This window comes from Suncus etruscus, chromosome 18 (genome assembly GCF_024139225.1).
Source record: "Suncus etruscus isolate mSunEtr1 chromosome 18, mSunEtr1.pri.cur, whole genome shotgun sequence".
Classification (NCBI taxonomy): Eukaryota; Metazoa; Chordata; class Mammalia; order Eulipotyphla; family Soricidae; genus Suncus; species Suncus etruscus.
In genome coordinates, this window is record NC_064865.1 from 1474617 (window position 1) to 1495362 (window position 20746).

General features: G+C 43.7%; 1 protein-coding gene across 1 annotated transcript; it reads right to left on the reverse strand.

Moving 5' to 3' along the window:
• Window positions 1–700: 700 nt before the first annotated feature.
• Window positions 701–14219, reverse strand: MRPS10 (mitochondrial ribosomal protein S10). The gene is made up of 7 exons (XM_049764934.1): window positions 14171–14219; window positions 9593–9657; window positions 9431–9503; window positions 7201–7337; window positions 4307–4415; window positions 1974–2063; window positions 701–887 (listed from the first exon to the last, which is right to left on the reverse strand). The coding sequence occupies exons 1-7, from the start codon at window positions 14216–14218 to the stop codon at window positions 804–806; spliced, it is 606 nt and encodes a 201-aa protein (XP_049620891.1). The 5' UTR covers window position 14219; the 3' UTR covers window positions 701–803.
• Window positions 14220–20746: the final 6527 nt, after the last annotated feature.

Genomic DNA, 20746 nt, shown 5'->3' on the forward strand with positions numbered 1-20746 from the left:
TGGGCTCTGCACAATTTGAAAAATGTCCTATTCAATTTCTGCTATTTACTACTGTAAGCATAAAGTTAGCAAAATAAAGCATGTTGTAGGAATGAATTGGGGGATGAATAGAATGGGAGGCAGGAACGTCTTGAGAGCTCCAATTCCCTAGCTGTGGGTTCTTAGGTGGCCCTGGAAGGACCTGGGCTGCAAGAAGAGTGGCGCTCCTGCCACAAAGGGCCTGATCTGCAGCACAGGCTGCTCATTTTCAGGAATGTGATACTTAAATCTGATAAGACTTCAAGGTTACCAACCCCAAACAGGCACTTGCTAGATGGACGCAAAGGTAAAACAAGACAAAACAAACCCCAAATTACGCAGTGTTAAAGCAACCAAATCACTAAAGGTTCCTTTTAGATATTTGGAATTAAAAGAAATAAGGTGAAAACTATTTCAAATATTTTCAGATGATCACATGGATAGAAACTAGTATCAGTACAAACCAACCAGTAACTAAACAATAGTAGAACGACAGACATAAATTTGAACCTTACGATACAGTCAAATCGTTTGCTCACATTGTTCAAAAGCAATAAAATCAAGACGATGACTCTATGAAAGAATGGGTCCAGTGGTTTTTTCTCAGCAGCCTGGGAGATCATTCGAGTTAGACTTCCTTCTGCCTCCTGATGGGGGGGGCCTAAGGATTCATCAGGGCAGCTCAAGAAATATGCAGGGGCAGCTGGGAGCTCATTAGTTCCAAGCTCGCTCTGGAGGTGCCTGGCCCGTTCTCATTCAGAACCAGCACGGGGATCTCGTGACACTTATGATTTGTTCTCTTCTTTTCCTTTGGGTGTTGTTTCCCAGATTGGTTTCTTAATGTGTTCTGGTAACTTTTCTAGTTTTGTCTAAAACAAGAAAAAATAGAAAACTATCATAAATGTGGACTTTATTAAACTCTGACCACAAATTAGACATTTTTTGGGGGGAGAATGAAGCAAGATAGTTTTATTGACTGAATCTTGCTTAGAAAGATATGAGATAAAAAGAGGGAAATATGTGCTCAAGAGAGAATACAGGCTTTTCCAGAGCAGAAATAAACAAGCAAAGAAACAAACAAGCAAACAAGATTTGTGTCATCCCTGAGCTTGAAGAACAAGCCACAGTTACAGATTTCTTCCTTTTTTTCTTTTTTTCGGCTTTTTAGGGTCATACCCAGGAATGCTCAGGACTTACTCCTGGCTCTATGCCCAGGAATCGCCCCTAGCATGCTTAAGGGATCATATGTAGTGCTGGAGATCAAACCTGGGGAGGCCACGTATGAGACAAGTGTCCTGTCTGCTCAGGCCCACAAGTTAGATTTCTTCTTCTGTTTGTTTGGGGGCCATACCCGGTAGTGTTCAAGGGAGCATGTAGTGCCTGAGACTGAACTTTGGCCTCCTCAGGCAAAGCCTGAGCCCAGACTGTTGTACTGTCTCAGGCCTTAATCTATTAAAAATAGTGCACGTCATTGTGCAAGTATTGGGAGTGTGTGTGCGAGTGTGTTTGGTGTGTGTTTGTTTTCTTCTCTGTCTGTCTCTCTCGGCCACTCCGAGTATGCTCAGTCAGGCAGTGGCCACGAAGGCTGGGAGTAGGCCTAGAAATACAACTGGAAGTGATGGGAACTGTTTGGCTCTGGGGCCTGAATTCATATTCAAAGTCTACCACTCCATGTTCCCCATCTCTCCCCACTGTCCGAAGCTGCAATTCACAGAGGACACTCGAGGCACTGGTCCTCCCATGGTCCTCCCTGAGCTGCAAAAGCTGTGTGTAATGTGGCCCAAACCCAAACAAGGAGACTTGAGAGGCAGTGTGGGAAGATGGGGGTTCTGCTGCAGGTGAGGAGAGACAGCTTTGCCTCTTAAGACCCCAGCAGGCTACCCCACCATCAGTGGCTGAGACTAGACTGCAACCTATCAGGATCTCCCCAATGTAGGCAGAAACTTAAATCATACCTTTGTAACTTCCATAGCAATGCCTTCAGGAAGATTGCGCTGAATATATTCCAAGTAGACATCGGCTGTGCTTCCAGTTAGGTGTTCTAACTACAATTCAAAAAAAAATTTGGCTCATGTGATAGCAGAAAATTTAAAGTTGATGGGGCCGGGCGGTGGCGCTGGAGGTAAGGTGCCTGCCTTGCCTGTGCTAGCCTAGGACGGACCGAGGTTCGATCCCCGGCGTCCCATATGGTCCCCCAAGAAGCCAGGAGCAACTTCTGAGCGCATAGCCAGGAGTAACCCCTGAGCGTCACAGGGTGTGGCCCAAAAACCAAAAAAAAAAAAAAAAAAGAAAATTTAAAGTTGCAATTATTATTATTTTTCCTCTGTATAAGTTAAAGCCCTCTTTTTTCTGTGATTTCTTCCAGAGAAGTCACACTTTTAGAGAAAAATAATGTATCCTATAGCTACAGCCACACAGAAGCAACAGCCCAGCCTCACAGCTTCATGACAAAACTCAGAAGGGATGAAGGCCAAGCTACTAAGACTCACGGGCACCCTCTGGAGGAGGGTGGGCAGAGTCCCTGCCCCGAGCATGGCAACGGCCCAACTTCACTGCTTCAGGACTAATCTCTACAGAGGCCAAGCCAATGAAAAATTCCTGGTCTCTGGGCTGAACATTCTGGAATCTTCTCAGAGTGGGGTTCAGGCAGCTTCCCCAACACCAATCCCTGTCCTAACAGAAACCCCAACAGCCACATTTATACCCCACAGCTGCAGCTATAGTAAGAATATGTAAACCATATGTAAGAACGGCCCAGAAGAGATGCAAGCTAAGCCGCTGAAACTTATCCCAATCCCTAAAGTTCCTGGAGTGCTCGACTGCATATATGGCCATGTGATACCGCCAAATTCCTTTAGTAATGACAGCCCAGTAGCAAATTAGATGGGCAAGTGGCACAGAGGCCTACTAAGTTCAGCAACTAAAACAACATAGAAGTCCCAACTAGTAACAAACAGCTTAGTAAACCCTCTATGACTTGAATGACCCCATGGTGTGATAAAACTATTATCAAAAATTTTCTTTTACTGAAGTATTTTTGTTTGTTTGGGCCACACTCAGCAGTGTTCAGGGGTTACTTCTGGCTCTGGATTCAGAATCACTGCTGTGGGCTCAGGAGACCATATGGAATGCTGGGGACTGAACTCAGGTCAACTGTGTATAAAGCAAACACCCTACCCACTGTGCTATCACTCTAGCCCTGGAGTGTTTTTAATAATTCCATCAGCCCTTTGGATATAGCAATATACAATAAATGATTTTGTGCCTGCTAAGAGGGTAGACATGTAGGGTGGGTAGGAAACTGGGGACAATGGTGGAAGGGACAACTGGTGGTGGGAAGGGCCCAGAGAGATAGCACAGCGGCGTTTGCCTTGCAAGCAGCCGATCTAGGACCAAAGGTGGTTGGTTCAAATCCGGGTGTCTCATATGGTCCCCGTGCCTGCCAGGAGCTATTTCTGAGCAGACAGCCAGGAGTAACCCCTGAGCAACGCCAGGTGTGGCCCAAAAAACCAAAAAACAAATAAACAAACAAAAAAAACTGGTGGTGGGAAAGGTGTTGGAACATTGAATGCCTGAAGCAACTGTATTATGAACAATTTTGTAAAGCACAGAGATAAAGTGCTGAAAAATAGTGTAGAACCTTGGTTGAGCTGAAAGGGAGAAGCAAGACGCTGAAGCTCTACTTCTCTCAAACACCTTAGTATCAGAGCCCCATGGAGCCCAGTGGCAAGCATGGGCTCAGAGAAGAACATCTACAAGAGCTTCACATGAGGCCTGGAGCAATAGCACAGCAGGTAGCACATTTACTTTGCATGCAGCCGACTCTGGTTCAACCCCCGAATCACATATGGTCCCCTGAGCCAGCCAGGAGTGATCCCTGAGCACAGAGCTCAGAGTAGCCCCTTAGCACTGCTGAGGTGACCCCTCACCCAAAAAAATATCTTCACAAAACTATGCCCAATCAGAGGAGACAAAGATTGGGAAGACTGTAGGCCAGTAGGATTTTCTGTATGCTGCATGGAGGAGGATACATTTTACATTTTTCTTTCTCAAGAGGGGCAGGAGTTTTTCTAACCATATCTGAACCCTCAATGCCTAATATGGGGTTTCCCATGTAACACTATGCTGAGGAATGGCTCAGTGGCGGAACATATGTGTGAGGTCCTGGGTCAAATCCCTGGCCCAGCAAAAAATATCTGACAGGTCAACCAGACACTGATAAAAGGCAGTTATTGGGACACGACATCCAGGCATTTCAAAAACGCCCAACAGCCTAAAGTAAACTCACCTCTAAACATCTATATAGTGTTCTCATTTCATACTGAACTCTATGTTTCTTGAAAATATGCACTGACTTTAGAAGAGTAAGTCTCTCTATCTTCCTTGGTGGTTCATGCCTGAAAATTAATGGACAAAATAACACACTTAGGCTGAGTGATGTTAAAAGCTGAGTCACTGATACCAAAGCATGATCCCACCATTTGGTCAGTTAGGCTCCCACTCAATTATAGGCATTAACTACCATTTAGACTTCCATTTGCCTAGACTGTCATCTACAATTGCTGTCATAAAGCTCACGTCATTATAAACAACACATAAACAAAACAAACAGAACACTGTCCTCTAGACCCAGAAATGAGCACTGGCCTGTGTTAACACAGATGAGTACCTCTTGCCTTTACCTCTCTAAAGCCACACTGAGCATATTGTGAGACCTGTTGAGATCTGCACCCTGTGTCTGCTGTCTAGTTCTTCTAAGAAAATCTACTCTGAAGAGCTGGAGATGATACAGGGTGAAGGTATGGGCTCTGCATGAAGTGGAACCCAGTGTGTTCTCTAGCACATGGTCCCTCCAGCACAGCCAGAAGTGACCCCTGGGCGCTGATGAAGGCAGGAGCAACCTCTTGAGCATTGCTGGGTATGGCTCAAACACCCCACACCACCAAGAAAGAAAATCTATAGTGATAAACAGGGGACTATAGTCTGTAGAAAAAATGGGTAGACTCCTGTTTTGTTAGGAGAGCTGTTACTGGGCCTTGCTGAATGAAGATCAGGAGGACTTGCAGTGATCTCCAAGATTGAGAAGCTTCTTGGAGAAGCTTTGGAGAAGCTTGCTTATACACTAAGTCCCGTGAGTGACATTCCTGAAGGCAGTTTTGAAACAGTGTGGACATCAACCCAAAGGGTTTCTAAGGATTGCTCGTTTGCTTCATCTACCTCTTGTCATCACAGAGCCCAGAAATGAGGCTTCTTAGGTCTCCTTATGTCTATGCAATTTCTAAGCAGGATTTTCTTTCTTTCTTTTTTTTTTTTGGTTTTTGGGTCACACCCAGCGGCGCTCAGGGACCACTCCTGGTTCTTCGCTAAGAAATCGCCCCTGGCAGGCTCGGGGGACCATATGGGACGCCGGGATTCTAACCAATGACCTTCTACATGAAAGGCAAACGCCTTACCTCCATGCTATCTCTCCGGCCCCCTAAGCAGGATTTTCATTGTTTTCCTTGTTCATTTATTCTAGTTACTTTTGCGGGGTAAACACAGAAAGTCTCCCCAGTTGTACTCAGAAGCCTTGGGGCCAGTCTTGGTGATACTAGCCTGGCAGTGTGGCACTGCTAGGACCTGTAAGTGTTGAGGGTTACTGGGGCCATAGTAATACTTGCAAAGGGGCCTGCAGGAGCCAGGATCAAAACTGACACCTTCTTGCTCTCACCATCATTTTCGTATTTTAATATTTCAGCAGATGGGAAGGGCCAAATTAGGATAACATGACAAGCCTCTTTTCTTCCCACTCATTCAAAGGACTCAGACCTAGCTGGAATCAGCAATATTTTCCTGGCAGATGGTATGACCGTGGCTAACAGACCAGATTAGAAAAGATCATACTTACATAGTTTTCTTGTTTCTTTAATGAGGTAATTTATTTTGAGCTGATCTTTTTGCTTTGTTTTATAGAATGTTAACACTGAATATATAATCATGAATGCTGGTAGAGTTCTGATTTTCCAAGTTTGGTCATGATAATCACCTAATCAAGAAAGGAAGCTAACTATTCACAATAGACAGAATCTGGAAACAACCCAAGTGCCCAAAAACAGATGAGTAGATAAACTGTGGTATGTCTACACAATGGAAAACCACACAGCTGTGAGGGAAAAAAATGAAATAATGGAATATGCTTATTATATATGGACGGATATGGGTAGTATTATAAATAAAATGAATTAGAGGGAGAAGGACAGACTATGTTTACAGAAAGGTCACATTCATTTGTGGGTTGTATTAAAAAAAGATAGTATGCCAGAACAATAGCATAGCAGTAGGACATTTGCCTTGCACACATCCAACCCCAACGGATCCTGGTTCAATTCCCAGTATCCCATATGGTCCCCTGTGCCTTCCAGGAGTGATTTCTGAGCACAAAGCTAAGAGTAACCCCTGAGCGCTGCCGGATATGGCCGAAAACTGCTCCCCCCAAAAAAAGATAGCATAGAAATAGTACCCAATGATTATATTAATAGTCACAAGGGCCAGGGAAACTAATCCATGATAGGGAAAAGTGCAGTTAAGTCAGAGAAGGGATTGGTAGGACAACAGTGGAAAACTCTGGACAAGAATTGGGTGCTCAAAGATGATAAAGTGATATGCATGCTACCACTTCAGTAATGTTACAAACACAGTGCCTAAAAAGAAAGAGAGAGGAAGAGAGTGGGTGGGCGGTGGTAAAGTGACAGGTGCTGTTACACTGTATTATTGAAACTCAATAATGAAACTCATGAAATTCATGAATAACTTTATAACTGTGTATCTCACGGTGATTCAATTTAAAAATTTAATTAAAAAAAAAGAAACCAGCCAAGGGGCCAGAGAGATAGTGCAAGCAATAAGGCGTCTGCCTTGCGTGTGCTAGGACGGACCACGGTTTGATCCCCCTGATGTCCCATATGGTCCCCCAAGCCAGGAGTGATTTCTGAGTGAGGGGCAACGGGTTGGCCCAAAAATCCAAAAAAAAAAAAAAAAAAAAAAAAAGGCAGCTAAGCATTTTTCATTTAAAGGCATACACAGTGTAATGTAGGTCCACTAATTAGCACAAGCCAACGCAGAATTCGGGGTAATCTGGCGACTCCCCAGCTGTCCTCAACACGATACTTCCCTCTCCTGCAGGAAGCACCATGCAATACTTACACTTTAACAGAGATCCCAAGCTCTTTAGCAGCAAGCACAGCGAAATACTCGTAGCTGTCTAATACAGCCCTATCGTGGCCTTTCACTAAGACTGACAGGCGCTTGTATAACGTGTCTGGCTCATCTGTTACAGTGATCTACAATTTAAAAAGAAAAAAAAGTTCTGTTATGGCTCCCCTAATATTTATCTCTGGAAAAATGTAGTCGAGGACCTCCTTCCACAGCTTACCAATCTAGAGAGAACAATGTAAACAGCTTAACTGCCAGTTTGTATCAAGATGGTCCACAACGAGTTTAGAATTTTTTTGTTTGTTTGTTTGTTTGGTTTTTGGGCCACACCCGGCGATGCTCAGGGGTTACTCCTGGCTGTCTGCTCAGAAATAGCTCCTGGCAGGCACGGAGGACCCTATGGAATACCGGGATTCGAATCAACCACCTTTGGTCCTGGATCGGCTGCTTGCAAGGCAAACACCGAGTTTAGAATTATTAACTGAGTTTGCATCAAAACGATTTTTAAGGAAACTTAAAAATTCACTAGTGAGGACTCCCAAATACACAATGGAAAAGAATTTTGAGAGCAGCCTGGTTGGAAGCTTGTGTTGAGAAGTAAACTCTACTCCTGGCTGAATGACTGTGCAAGTCATCTCTATGCACTTCAGTTTTCTCATACAAAACAGGGCAAAACCTTGGTGACAGCTCAGAGCCTTTCTGCATGGAATAAAAAACACACATTAAAGCGCTTAATAAACTGTAAGGCACTGCTATAAATTCTTTTTTATTAGGTCTTATTCATATAGGCTCTGTCTGTCCTATAAGAAAAATTACTCATTTCTAATTAAAATGTTTTGACACTAGACAGGTAAGTTACTTCTCTCTTTCACCCTCTTACTTAAAAGATCTTAGAAATAATGGGTCTGGCATTTCTGACTTTCTTCCAAGAGGTGAATTCATCCATTAAACCCGTCATTTACATTACTAATCCAATGAGTCAGGGTTAAATTACTCTGGCCCAGAGATCAACTTAGCAACCAGGAAGCTAGATCTTCATTCTCAATGACTCCAATTCAAGTTGCTAGAAAGATTGAACACTTTGATACCTTAAGCTGTAAATCAGACGACCATGAAGGAGGAATATTGCCCTGAGATGTGACCCCAGAAAGGTCCTTATAAGGGCTTTACAGACACTGTCAATTTGTGGCATGTATTAAAAATCAGCGTTCACATAACTTGCATTTCAGTTTAGCTTGGGAAATGTCGACAATCTGGCTTCACCAGGTCTGATTCCCTGTGTGAAACAAGTGGCCAAGGTGATTTACAAAGAGCATAGCTTGTCCCTGTTCTGATGGGGCCACTTTTTCTTTTAGCCCAGGCACACGGAGGTCTCTGAGCCATCATGGAAACAGACACTATCTGTTAAGTAGAAGAAAAAAACGGGAGCCGGAGAGATAACATGGAGGTAAAGTGTTTGCCTTTCATGCAGAAGGTCATTGGTTCGAATCCTGGCATCCCATAAGGTCCCCTGAGCCTGCCAGGAGCGATTTCTGAGCATAGAGCCAGAAGTAACCCCTGAGCGCTGCCAGGTGCGACCAAAAAACAACAACAACAACAACAACAAAAAAGAACAACAAAAAAAAAACAACAACTATAGAAACCGGTTTGATGATGAACCTATGGTGTTTACTTCAGGGAGACATGGTTATGGTTCAGTTGGGGGTAGGGGCTTTGGTATTTTTTTTCTCCTCTTCCAGTTTTTGGTTTGGGGGGGACGCAATACTCACCATGGCTCCAGGTACTGTAACACCACTATAAAGCAAGACTCATGCCACTGAGCCTGATTTGTAGGTCATTTTCCCTTTGCTAACGCTCTCACTGCACATACAGCCACAAGCACTGTTCTGGCCCCGGCTCACTAAGGAGCTAAGAAAAATCACGTCTTCAGATTATAGTATCAAACAGTCTGTATCACTGATGACAGGTCTTCACAGGATGCTAATTCAGAGCAGAAGAACATTCAGTCTTATGTTTCTCTGAGGTGGGTAACTGATTCCTTTAGAACTTAACCTTGATACCTGAATACGCAGAAGAGCACCCATGGGACACTTCAAACGCGCCTCATCTGTGCCAGAATGAAGCATTTTAATTCAGAAAGTGTTTAGGAAACACCCAAAGGAAACAGTGAAAGGTTTACCGCTAAAATAGCTCCTCACAAGAGGAGTCAGGTAGCACATACCGTGGGCTTTGTCAATTCCTTGGGCACATCGATGTGCAGGTTTGAAAACTGCACCCACTTCATGCTGGAGGTGCTACGAGGGGAAACAATGAGAAGCCTAAGTAAGACAGCACAAGAGCTCGTGTTCTGGGCCAATTCAACACACTCAAGTAACATACTTACAGAACAAAGCCATCGTTTCTGGCAATCCTGCTCTTGGAGCTATTTACGGAAAAATCTCTTGAACCCTTAAAGACAACAAAGGCATGTATTAGAATCAGTCAAGGCCTGCACCAACCAGTCAGAGTTTTCATTAAAAACAAAATGGATTCGAGGCCTATCAGCTCCACCAGGGGTCAGGGTGGGGGCCCAAACTGCACTGTACCCTTGGACCTTTGCATGGAAACTTGAGAACTGCCAATGAGGCCCCTGGATATCCTGAGCACTGTGTGGGAGAACTCCTGACCAAAATATAGTAAGTAAATAAATAAACAAATCAAAGGGGACAGAGGATATGGCTTGTGGAAAAGCACTTGTCTTACTCTAGGTGTAATTCTTGGCACTGCTAAAGAAAAGAACATATGTAAGTGTGTGTGTGCACATTATTTTAAATAAAAGAATATCATGAAAAAAATTAAGTATCAAATAAAAAAACAAATAAAAGTATCTTATTTTCCAAATGAAGATTTTGGATTAACTAACTTGCCAGGTCAGATTTTACTCAAAGGAAAAAAAAAAGAACAGGTTTAGGGGTTTAGGTTTACAAGCCGGAGAGATAGCATGGAAGTAAGGCAAAGCACTGATCCCTGATTCCCCCAAAGAATGACCCTTGAGCAGAGGCAGAAGTAAGCCCTGAGTATAACTGGTGTGGCACAAAAACCAAAAAGAGAATAGTGGTAACTAATAATAATAAAGCAGAGAATCTATATCTATTTTATTTAAAACTGGGGGGGACTCAACCTTAGGGGGGTGGTGCTTGCTACATGCTCAAGGGACCATGTAGTGCTAGGACAGAAACCGACCTTCTTGCAAGCAAAGCATGTGTCCAGACCACAAAGACATCTCTCCAGACATGAAACTCTCACTAGCTTTAAAAAGAAGAGGGAGGGGCCAGTGAGGTGGCGCTAGAGGTAAGTTGTCTGCCTTGCAAGCGCTAGCCAAGGAAGGACCACGGTTCAATCCCCCAGTGTCCCATATGGTCCCCCCAGGGGCGATTTCTGAGCACCTAGTCAGGAGTAACCCCTGAGCATCAAATGGGTGGGCCCAAAAAACCAAAAAAAAAAAAAAAAAAAGAAGAAGAGGAGGTAGACTTTCTCACTCCCATATGTTATTTCTGTGGACCAGGAGGTAGAGAGGCAGGGTTCACATACTGGACTGCACTACTTGCACTGTTACGTGGTGGTGCTCATTTGGGGTCACAGTTTGGGGAGAAGAGTTGGAACACAACTGGAGGTACCCAAAAATCACTCCTGATGGTGTTGGAGGGTACCCTAGGGGGGCCGGGATCAAACCCTGGTCATCTGTATGCAAGGCGAGCACCTTCACTCTTGTATTATCGCTATAGCTCAAGGGCTATAGTGGGTCACACCTGGCAGCACTAAGGGGTTACTCCTGGCTTTCTACTCAGAAATCACTCTGGCAGTTTCAGGGGACCACATGGGATGCGGGAATCGAACCCGGGATCATCCTGGGTCTGCCTCATGCAAGGCAAATGTCCTACCGCTGTGCTTTTGCTCAGGCCAATGGCTATTTTTAAAAAGTAATTCAACTTATTCAACTAAAACAAACCTCTAAATTAAATGTTGCCATTAAAGGAAAATACTTGAATACAGGATCTCATTAATTTTTACAGATTAAATGCATTTCAATGTAATATCTGTTCCCTTTTCCAAAAATGTCTTTATTATAATTTAATTTAGTAATAGCTCAAATAAAAATCCTAGAAAAACCCATCTTTTGAAGAATTATTTTTTTCTCAGTACCTGGATCCAAATCACACAAGGCCTTACCACTGAGCCAATCCGCAGCTGTGTTTATTTATCTTTGTCAGTGTATGTATTCTTTTGGCTTGCGGGGAAATTTAGTTTCTAAAATAAGTGAATATACATATGAACTCACTTATCCTTTATGCCTGACCCTCATACTGGGACATTCCAAATCCCTTGTTGTCAGCTCCCCCTAGTGGAATACAATTTCTAGTGTTAGGAACTCTGTATACTACACTCAAAAAATATTTCAGGGGCTGGAGAGATAGGACAGGGGGTAAGGCACTTGCCTTGAATGAGATCAATCCTGGTTCAATCCTGGGCACTGCATATGGTCTCCTAAAACCAGGAGAGATCCTTGAACACAGAGCCAGGAGGAAGCCCTGTGCATCACTGGATGTGGACTCGCCCAAACACACAATCCACAAAATTACTTTATATTTATTTTTATTTTATTATTTTTTAGTTACATTGTATTTATTTTTTTGTTCTGTGGGCCATCCTTAGTGGTTGCTGCCACATAAGCTCAGAAAACCAACCAAAAAAAAAAAAAATAGAAGAAAAGGGGCCGGGAAGGTGGCGCTAGAGGTAAGGTGTCTACCTTGCAAGCGCTAGCATAGGACAGACCACGGTTCGATCCCCCGGCGTCCCATATGGTCCCCCCAAGCCAGGGGCGATTTCTGAGCGCATAGCCAGGAGTAACCCCTGAGCAATCAAACGGGTGTGGCCCAAAAACCAAAAAAAAAAAAAAAAATAGAATAAGCTCAGAAAACCATGTGGTACAGGAATCAAACATGGGCTTTCTGCAAGCAAAGCATGTATTCCAGTCTGCTGACTTCCTTTCTTGGCCCTTAATTATTTTATTTTGTTCACACCAGCTAGGCTAGGGACCATACAGTGCTGGGTAGTAAAAGTGGGGCTCCTGCAGCATGTCCTAAAGTCTTTAGGTCATTTCCCCAGCCCCTTTTGCTTTAAAGTCAAAGAAAGAAAAATTCCTGATTAACAATAAGCAAGAACCTGGTTTTGTTAGAAGGTAATTTTACGAAGTCACTATTCCCAGGAACCTGCATATAGTATTAAGTAAGAACTTAAATTTTTTTTTTGTTATTTTTTTCCGGGTTTTTTTTTGGGTCACACCCGGCGGGACTCGGGTTACTCCTGGCTCTGTGCTAGAAATCGCTGCTGGCAGGCAGAGGGAACCATATGGGATGCCGGGATTCAAATCACCATCCATCCTGGATGGGCTGCTTGCAAGGCAAACGCCTTATCGCTGTGCTATCTCTCCGGCCCCAGGACTTACTATTTGTATACTAAGTAACTTGCCATAATAAATAAATCTCCTAAGATTTATTCGTGCAGCATAAGAAAGTAGCTGCCCAATATGATCTTTAAAAATACTTCGAAAATAAGATAGTAGTTCAGAACAAGTGAAGTGTAATTGAAATAACTAAACTCAGGGAAAGAGTGATGGCACAGCAGGCAGGCATTTCCCTTACAATGCAGCAGACCTAGGTTGGATTCCCAACACTCCATATAGTTCCCTGAGTATCACCAGAAGTTAATTTCTGAGTGTAGAGCCAGGAACAACTCCTCAGCATCGCCAGGAGGAAGAACAAAGAAGAAAGAAGAAAGGAGAAGGAGGAGGAGGAGGAAGAAGAGGAGGAGGAAGGAGGAGGAAGAAGAACAAACAAAACTTAAATCTCACCTAAATATGTTTGTTTTTTGTTTTTTGTTTTTTTAGGTAAAATTTTTGCACTCTTTTCTTTATTATCACCTAAATATGTTTTAAAAAAATCTTTCCTGGGACTGGAGATAATTCAACAAGCTGTAGCACTTGGGTGTTGAATGAGGCCCAGATTCAACACTGCATGATCCTGAGTACTGAGTAGGTATTTACTCCCAACTGTGTCCCAAAAGGTCTTTCCTCAGCTTATTCTCACTTTTCCTCTCTTTACTCAAGATACTGGCAAACCAAAACTATTAGATTCTCCTTTAGATCAAGTAAGAAGATGCATGTGCTGCTCTTCACACAACCACATGGAAACCTCCTGCTCTCATGTATGCCAGAGGTCTCAAATCCAGTTGTGCATAAGGGCCAAAGGGCTAAGGAACGTGCTGCTTGTACACAGCTGGGAGACTAGGACTAAAGAGATGGCTCAGAGAGCTACCGTAGTGTGCTTGCCTCATATGCACAGGGTGCTAGAACTGATACTCAGCACTCACAGCCTTCCAATCTCAGCTGTATAAGCCTGACTAGCCACTGCCAGCAGGAGGCCCAATATGTAGCTGAGTCTAAAGTGTTAGTACATCCATAAATGAATTTTTAAAAAAAATTTAAGCTGTCCTTCCTAAGGGACTAGGGTACAGTCCCAGTGTTTCTTCATTTAAAATACTAACCTGGGTAAGGCATTTCTTTCCCTTACATGCATCCAACCCAGGTTCAACTCCCAGTCGTCCATCCCTGAGCCTGCCAGAGGTGATTACTGAGTGCAGAACCAGGAATGGCACTAAATAACAATTTTCTAATAGTAGAAAACATGACGTTCTAGCATCCTTTCCAGCACTGAGCCTGCCAGGAGCGATTTCTGAGCGCAGAGCCAGGAGGGACCCCTGGCCCCCAAACCCAACAACAACAACCTCCCCTCGCTCCCTTCCTGCGACCATGACCTGAGTATCATGACAACCATGAAGGCAGGTTCCTGGGCGCAGAAAGATGGCTTGCAGCTTGCAAAGTCCGTGTGCATTCACCCCGTTGCCAGAGAGCGCCCCCCAATACCTGCCAGAGGCGCCTGCACGCCGCACCCAGCGCCATGCGCGCCGCCATTTTTCTCTCCCAGGCTCCTAGAACCACTTCCGGGGTCACGGCCGCGACTTCCGACCATAGAGTTCCCTAGGAGGAGAGAGAGAGTCCTGCGCTCTAGCATTGGAATAACCATAGAGACGTGAGTCCCCGCTGTTTGAGCGGGAGGACTGAGTGCTTTCTTAGCCTCGTTTTTTTCCGGGGTCACGGCCGCGACGTCCGACCATAGAGTTCCCTAGGAGGAGAGAGAGTCCTGCGCTCTAGCATTGGAGGAACCATAGAGACGTGAGTCCCCGCTGTTGGAGCGGGAGGACTGAGTGCTTTCTTAGCCTCGTTTTCTTTAAATAAGAATGGTTCAGTTCAGATCTACAGAGTTAAATTCTACTAGTGTTTAACCCTGTATGTAATGGCTCTCTCATGTATTTCCTGTGGGAGACATGGCAAAGCCTAAGCTTGGGGAAAAATAAAAATATTTTATTTTTAATAAATAGAAAATAAAAAAGCTAAAATATTGAGAGTGAATTTTTTTATAATAAATTTTTTAAATTTATTTAAAGGACACATATCATATAGTTGACACAATACATTTGTTTCAGGAAGAACAAAGGCAAAGTTATTAAAAATATATAGTGAAAAAAAATATATAGTGAAAAAATTTAAGGATTTGTTTTTAATTTAATGATTAAAAATTTAATGATTTGTTTTTAACTGATTTGTTTAACTGATTTTGTTTCCAAAAGTTAGACAAAATATATTTTGTCTGATAATAATATTGTGTTTTATTTATTTATTTATTTATTTTGATTTTGGGGTCACACCCGGCAGTGCTCAGGGATTACTCCTGGCTCTATGCTCAGAAATCGCTCCTGGCAGGCATGGGGGACCATATGGGATGCTGGGGTTCGAACCACGGCCCTTCTGCATGCAAGGCAAATGCCCAACCTTCATGCTAGTTCTCCAGCCTAATATTGTGTTTTATTTAAAAAAAAATAAAGAAAAGCCTACCATTACCAGTGTGTCCAGGTCCTGTTCCCTTTCCTCATTGTATCTTGTTGTGTTCCTTGATCCTGCCTTCCTTTTCCACATTGACTGGCAAACTCAGTTGGCGTTTTTGTGCTCCATTGATCCTGTACATACCAGTTCTACTGATCCTCCCAAATCTCTATGTCTTTATGTTATTACAGTATTTAAGATTTTGCAATGACCGCCTTAAACTAGGACACTAGCCAAAAAGTATTAGAACCAGGAAATGATTAATGTCTACCATAGTTTAATTCCAACTAAAAAGGCTTTCTAGTGAGATTTTCTATAATGAAAGTGTTTTCCGTTTATTTTCTAAGCTTTATTTTCTCTAAATCCCCTCCTATGAGTCATTTAGCATAATGGAATACTGGATTTATAACTGAAATATCTAGTTTCTGAACCTGGGATTCCAGCTTAGCTGCATGAGTTTGGGCAATTCACTTCTCCACTCTGAACCTTAATTTCTTCATGTCAATTAAAAAATGAAGAGTTCCTACTTCAAATAGAAGCCATGAGGATTGAGATACTGATAATGCTTCATCAAATATATGGCAGATATAATACCAAAATAGTAAAGTCATTGTAAATAAGTTGCACTATATTTGTAACATATGGTTATTTGTCCTCCCTTGTCTCAGGTTATGAGAAGATTAAAAGTGAATAGATTTTTTTTTGGTCTGGAGAGATGGTTTAGTGGTTAAGGCAGTTGCCTTGCATGCAAACTGCAGCAGTCACAATGGTTGATATCTGGGTATCACGGTGGTCCCCTGAGAAACAGAGTGGCTCCAGAACACTTGTCAGGAATTGGCCAACCCCCTCAAAAATAAAAAGTAAGGGGTGCGGAGAGATAGTACCACTGGCCTTACATGTGACCAACCTGGTTTCAACCCCTGCACCTTATATGGTCCAATAGGAGTGATTCCTGAGCATAAAGCCAGGAGTAACCCCTGAGCACTGCTGGGTTGCTTCTCCATCAAAAAAGTAAATAGATAGATATGAAACTAGGGAGATATGTCAAAGGGCTGAAGCATATATTTCCTTACCACTGAACCAGGAGTGGTATGAGTAGCTCCTGAGCACTACAAAGTGGCCCTAAAACCATGGAAGTCAAATTTATGTAAGTATTTTATAACACCTAATTAAACTGCTGTGCAAGTGCAAAATTAGATTTTGGGGTGTGTGTGTCACACCTGGTGGTGCTCAGGGGTTACTCCTGGCTCTGCACTCAGCAATCACCCTTGGCAGACTTTGGTGACCATATGGGAGGCCAGAATCCAACCAGTATCTGTCCTGTTTTGGCCATGTGCAAGGCAAACATCTTACTGCTGTGCTATCTCTCTGGCCCCAAATTTGATTTTTTTCTTTACCCCACAAAAATTACATTATTTTTCTGGCTAGAGAACCAAGGGGAGTGTAGAATTTTTTGCCCCAAGTCACAGAATTATTTGCCTTTCAGAGATGTCTCTGTATGCTAGTCCACATGGAGGTGTGACAGAAACATTCAGAATGGGTCTGGAAACGAACCCCTTTGCCAGTGTGTCCCTCTGTTGTGTTCCTCAAAACCCATTTGTGCAGGCTTCCCACTGTCCCTTTGCCACATCTGGGCTTTCTTTGGGCGTTGTGACCTTGAAGTTGGCTGGTGTCTCTCAGCTCTGCTGCTGCTTTGAAGTGAGCTTCAGGGGCCTTGATGTGCACCTGTGACTTCTCTGCAGCCACCTCTGCCTGCTTTGAGAAGTCTCAGTGGGTGACAGTGGGGTGGTGGCCGGAAGCTTCAACTCTCACCTCTGCTACCTCCTCTGCCTCTCCAAGAAGACATCAGTGGTGTTCTGGCTTTATAGATGTGGAAACTGAAGATCAGAGAGGAAATGACTCATTTAAAGACATGTTGAGTGGGCTGGGAATGTGGCTCATAGGTGAAGTGTCCGGCCCTGCATGGGACTGTGGGTTTGATCCCTGGCTCTGCAAATGAATTAATAAGGATCATTTGGGGAGTTGGTAGCAGCTGAACCAAAAATCATCTTCTGCCATTTTTACCTTGCAGCGGGCTGGCACTGGTGTCCGATGGGCCCAGTTCTACTGAATTTTCTCCTGTATGTAGAGATTAATAGCATCCCAATTCCCCACACAATGCAGGAAAGAGATGCACTGAAAAAAATCCCCTGGCTTAATGATCTGAGTGCATTTTTGTTTTTGTTTGTGGCTACACATGGCAGGGCTCAGGTCTTTTTTTTTTTTTTTTTTTTTGTGGTTTTTGGGTCACACCCGGCAGTGCTCAGGGGTTACTCCTGGCTCCATGCTCAGAAATTGCTCCTGGCAGGCACGGGGGACCATATGGGACGCCGGGATTTGAACCGATGACCTTCTGCATGAAAGGCAAACGCCTTACCTCCATGCTATCTCTCCGGCCCCAGGGCTCAGGTCTTATGCAGGGAGTAAGACTACCAGTCTGATACAGGAATCACTCCTTGTGGGCTTGGAGTCCATTTGGGGTTCCATGGATTGAAACTGCATTGACCCATGTTCAAGGCAAGTGTCTTACTGCCATACTATCTCTCCAGCTGCTAAGGGCCTCTCTGCATGCAGGAAGCCCAGATTTTTTTTTTGGTTTTGGGGTCACACCCGGCAGTGCTCAGGGGTTACTCCTGGCTCTACACTCAGAAATCGCTCCTGGCAGGCTCAGGGGACCATATGGGATGCTGGGATTCGAACCACTGACCTTCTGCATGAGAGGCAAACGCCTTACCTCCATGCCACCTCTCCAGCCCCAGGAAGCCCAGGTTTAATCGCTGGCACTGCATGGTCTGTTGAGCAACACTTGGATAGAACCAATACCTAGAGCAAGAGTATGATCCCAAACAAAAACAAAAACCCAAGATACACTGACAAAAGTCCTTTTCCTTCCATTTACGGATGATGCTGTTGTGATGAATGTAGCTGCCCATTAGGGCTGAAGAAGATTCTGGTTGTGTTTATCTGGGATCATTGTGCTCACATATGTGCTTGGCTGTGCACTGCATTACATGCTTCTGTACCAGAAGAGACAGGCTCAGGCACAAGAGATGACATTGGGGTGTGTGTGTCAAACTCAAGGCCTTGCACTTGCAAAACAGCCACTTCAACCACTTAATCATCTTCCTGGTATATCATTATCATATGTTATAAGGGTGATGGTTTTATTTGGTTTTGGGGCCACACCTAGCTGTTTTTAGGGCTTATTCCTGGCTCTATGCTCAGGGGATCACGCCTGGTGGAGCTCAGGGTAGTGCCAGGGATTAAATCCAGGCCAGCCTTGTACAGAGCAAGAGCCTCACCCCATACTATCTTTCCAACCATCAGGTCATCTATTTTTATTTCTAAAGAGATGAGGTCTGCTGGTGGAAGTGGTTAAGTGTGCTCAACGCAGTCTGAGTGTGCAGCCCTCTCACTCCTCAGAGACCAAACACACCATCTCTGCTTACCTTACCGCTTCCTTCCCAGCTCTGCCTTGCATGTGGCTGTGGCTTGTTCTTGGATCACAAAGTTCCTTCTCTTTCCAGCCTGGAAACTGGACTTGGTGCTCTTCTTTTTTCGTTTTTGTTTCTGGACCACATCCTGAAGTACTTAGGGATCACTCCTGGTAGGGTTATGGGGACCATATAGGGCACCCAGGATTAGGCCTGGGTCAGCTGTGTGCAAGGCTAGCAGCCTATTCACTGTACTAACTCTCTGGCCCTCCTTTATATGGGGTTCTCTATGGTCTACTGATCACTACAGATAGTCCACTTAGAACAAATGCCTTTGTACTTGTTTTATGTGAACACAAAGACTGATCCTCATTCCTAGAGTACACACATCATGGGTAGGAGGCTGGGAAGCCATAGGAATTCAGAATTGACTTTAGGTGAACCAAAAAATAAGTTGTTGGGGCCGGAGAGATAGCACAGTGGTATGGAGTTTGCCTTGCATGCAGGTCAGCGGTTTAAATCCTGGCATCCCATATGGTGCCCCGAGCCTGCCGGGGGCGATTTCTGAGCGTAAAGCAGAAGTAGCCCCTGAACGCTGTTGGGTGTGACCCAAAACACCAAAAAAAAAAAGTTGTTATTCACATACACTGATAAGTATGTGTATCTGGGAGAATAGAGCGTTAAATATTTGCTGAGTATGTGGGTCATGGTGTGGGATGAGGTCCTACCCCTTGTTGGGCTTGTACTTGATTCTTTGGCAGGAAGGATTTGAACCATAGTCATCTGTACAGCCTCTCTTCCTTCAGGTATTTCACTTCAGGTACTGTGGACAATGAGGTATATGGGTCCTGAAGGAAGGAAGGTAGGAAAGCCTTCTTTTTTATTTATTTTTTGACCACTTGCAAGACAAACACCCTACAGCTATGCGATGGCTCTGGCCCCAGGAAAGTCTTCTATTGCACACCCAAGCCCCTGGAGGCAAACTTATTTACTAACCTGGTTAAATGCAGTTTCTACAAGAATAGCTAGAGCTCTCTGAAGTGGAATGTTAATATGAAAGTAAAAGCCACAAGCTGAAGAGATAGTCCAGTGGTCAGGGCATTTGCTTTGCATTCAGCCAACCTGGGCTTGATTCCTGATACCACATATGGCCCTATGAGCCCTGTTTGGTGTGATCTCTGAACAGAGTCTGGAGTAAGATCTGTGGACCGAAAGCCAACAAGGAAAAACAGAAAGTAAAAACCAAAACAAAGCAACCAAAGAATCTGGAAAATCAAGAATAAAATCTGGAATAAACCTACTTTAGACCATTAATTCCAAACACCAGGTTTCTTAGTTTGCTGCTCACCAGCAACAAGAAAATAAGCAAGCTCGTGTTTAGTAATGTATAAAGCAAAGCTCTCCTGAGTGTTCTGCTTCAAAGACCAACAGGCTTTCAAGGGGCTCTGAATAACGTCATACATGTTGGTCCTCCAGCATGGTAGCCAGTGTGGGTGGGTGGTGGAAGGTGTGTATGTGTGATGGATGTGTGTGTTTGTGTGTGTGTGTGTGTGTGTGTGTGTGTGTGTGTCACTTTCAGGAAGACTTAAGCTGACCACTAAATCAACTTCAGAAACCAACTAGCAGACGCAGTAGCCTTCATCTAGCATTAGATTTCTCCATTATCCATTTCAGCAGTTAGAAAGAAGGAAGGTTTCAGCCACATGAAACTCAAAAAAAAAAACTTTTATTTTCAGAGCAGCTGATGCAATACTGAACCAGGTTTTTACAAATAAATAGAACAGTATCTATTTGGTTACATGTCTCGTTGAAGAATGCCTGTCTATCGGAGTTGTGAAGATTTCTGAGAAGGCGAATGATTGGAAACTTTCAAGTAAAATGCTCCTGGCTCTTTCTGGAAAAGAGATCATGATAATTAAAAACAAAACAAAACAAAAATACCTTCTAACTTGGGGAGAAAACCACCTAGGCTGCCCAGTATTTTTTTTTTTTTAAGGAATGCACCTTTTAAGGACAAATCTATAAAACATCTTTATTTATTTGTCACATAGATGTTTAAATATAACTTTGCTTTCAAGCTTCAAAC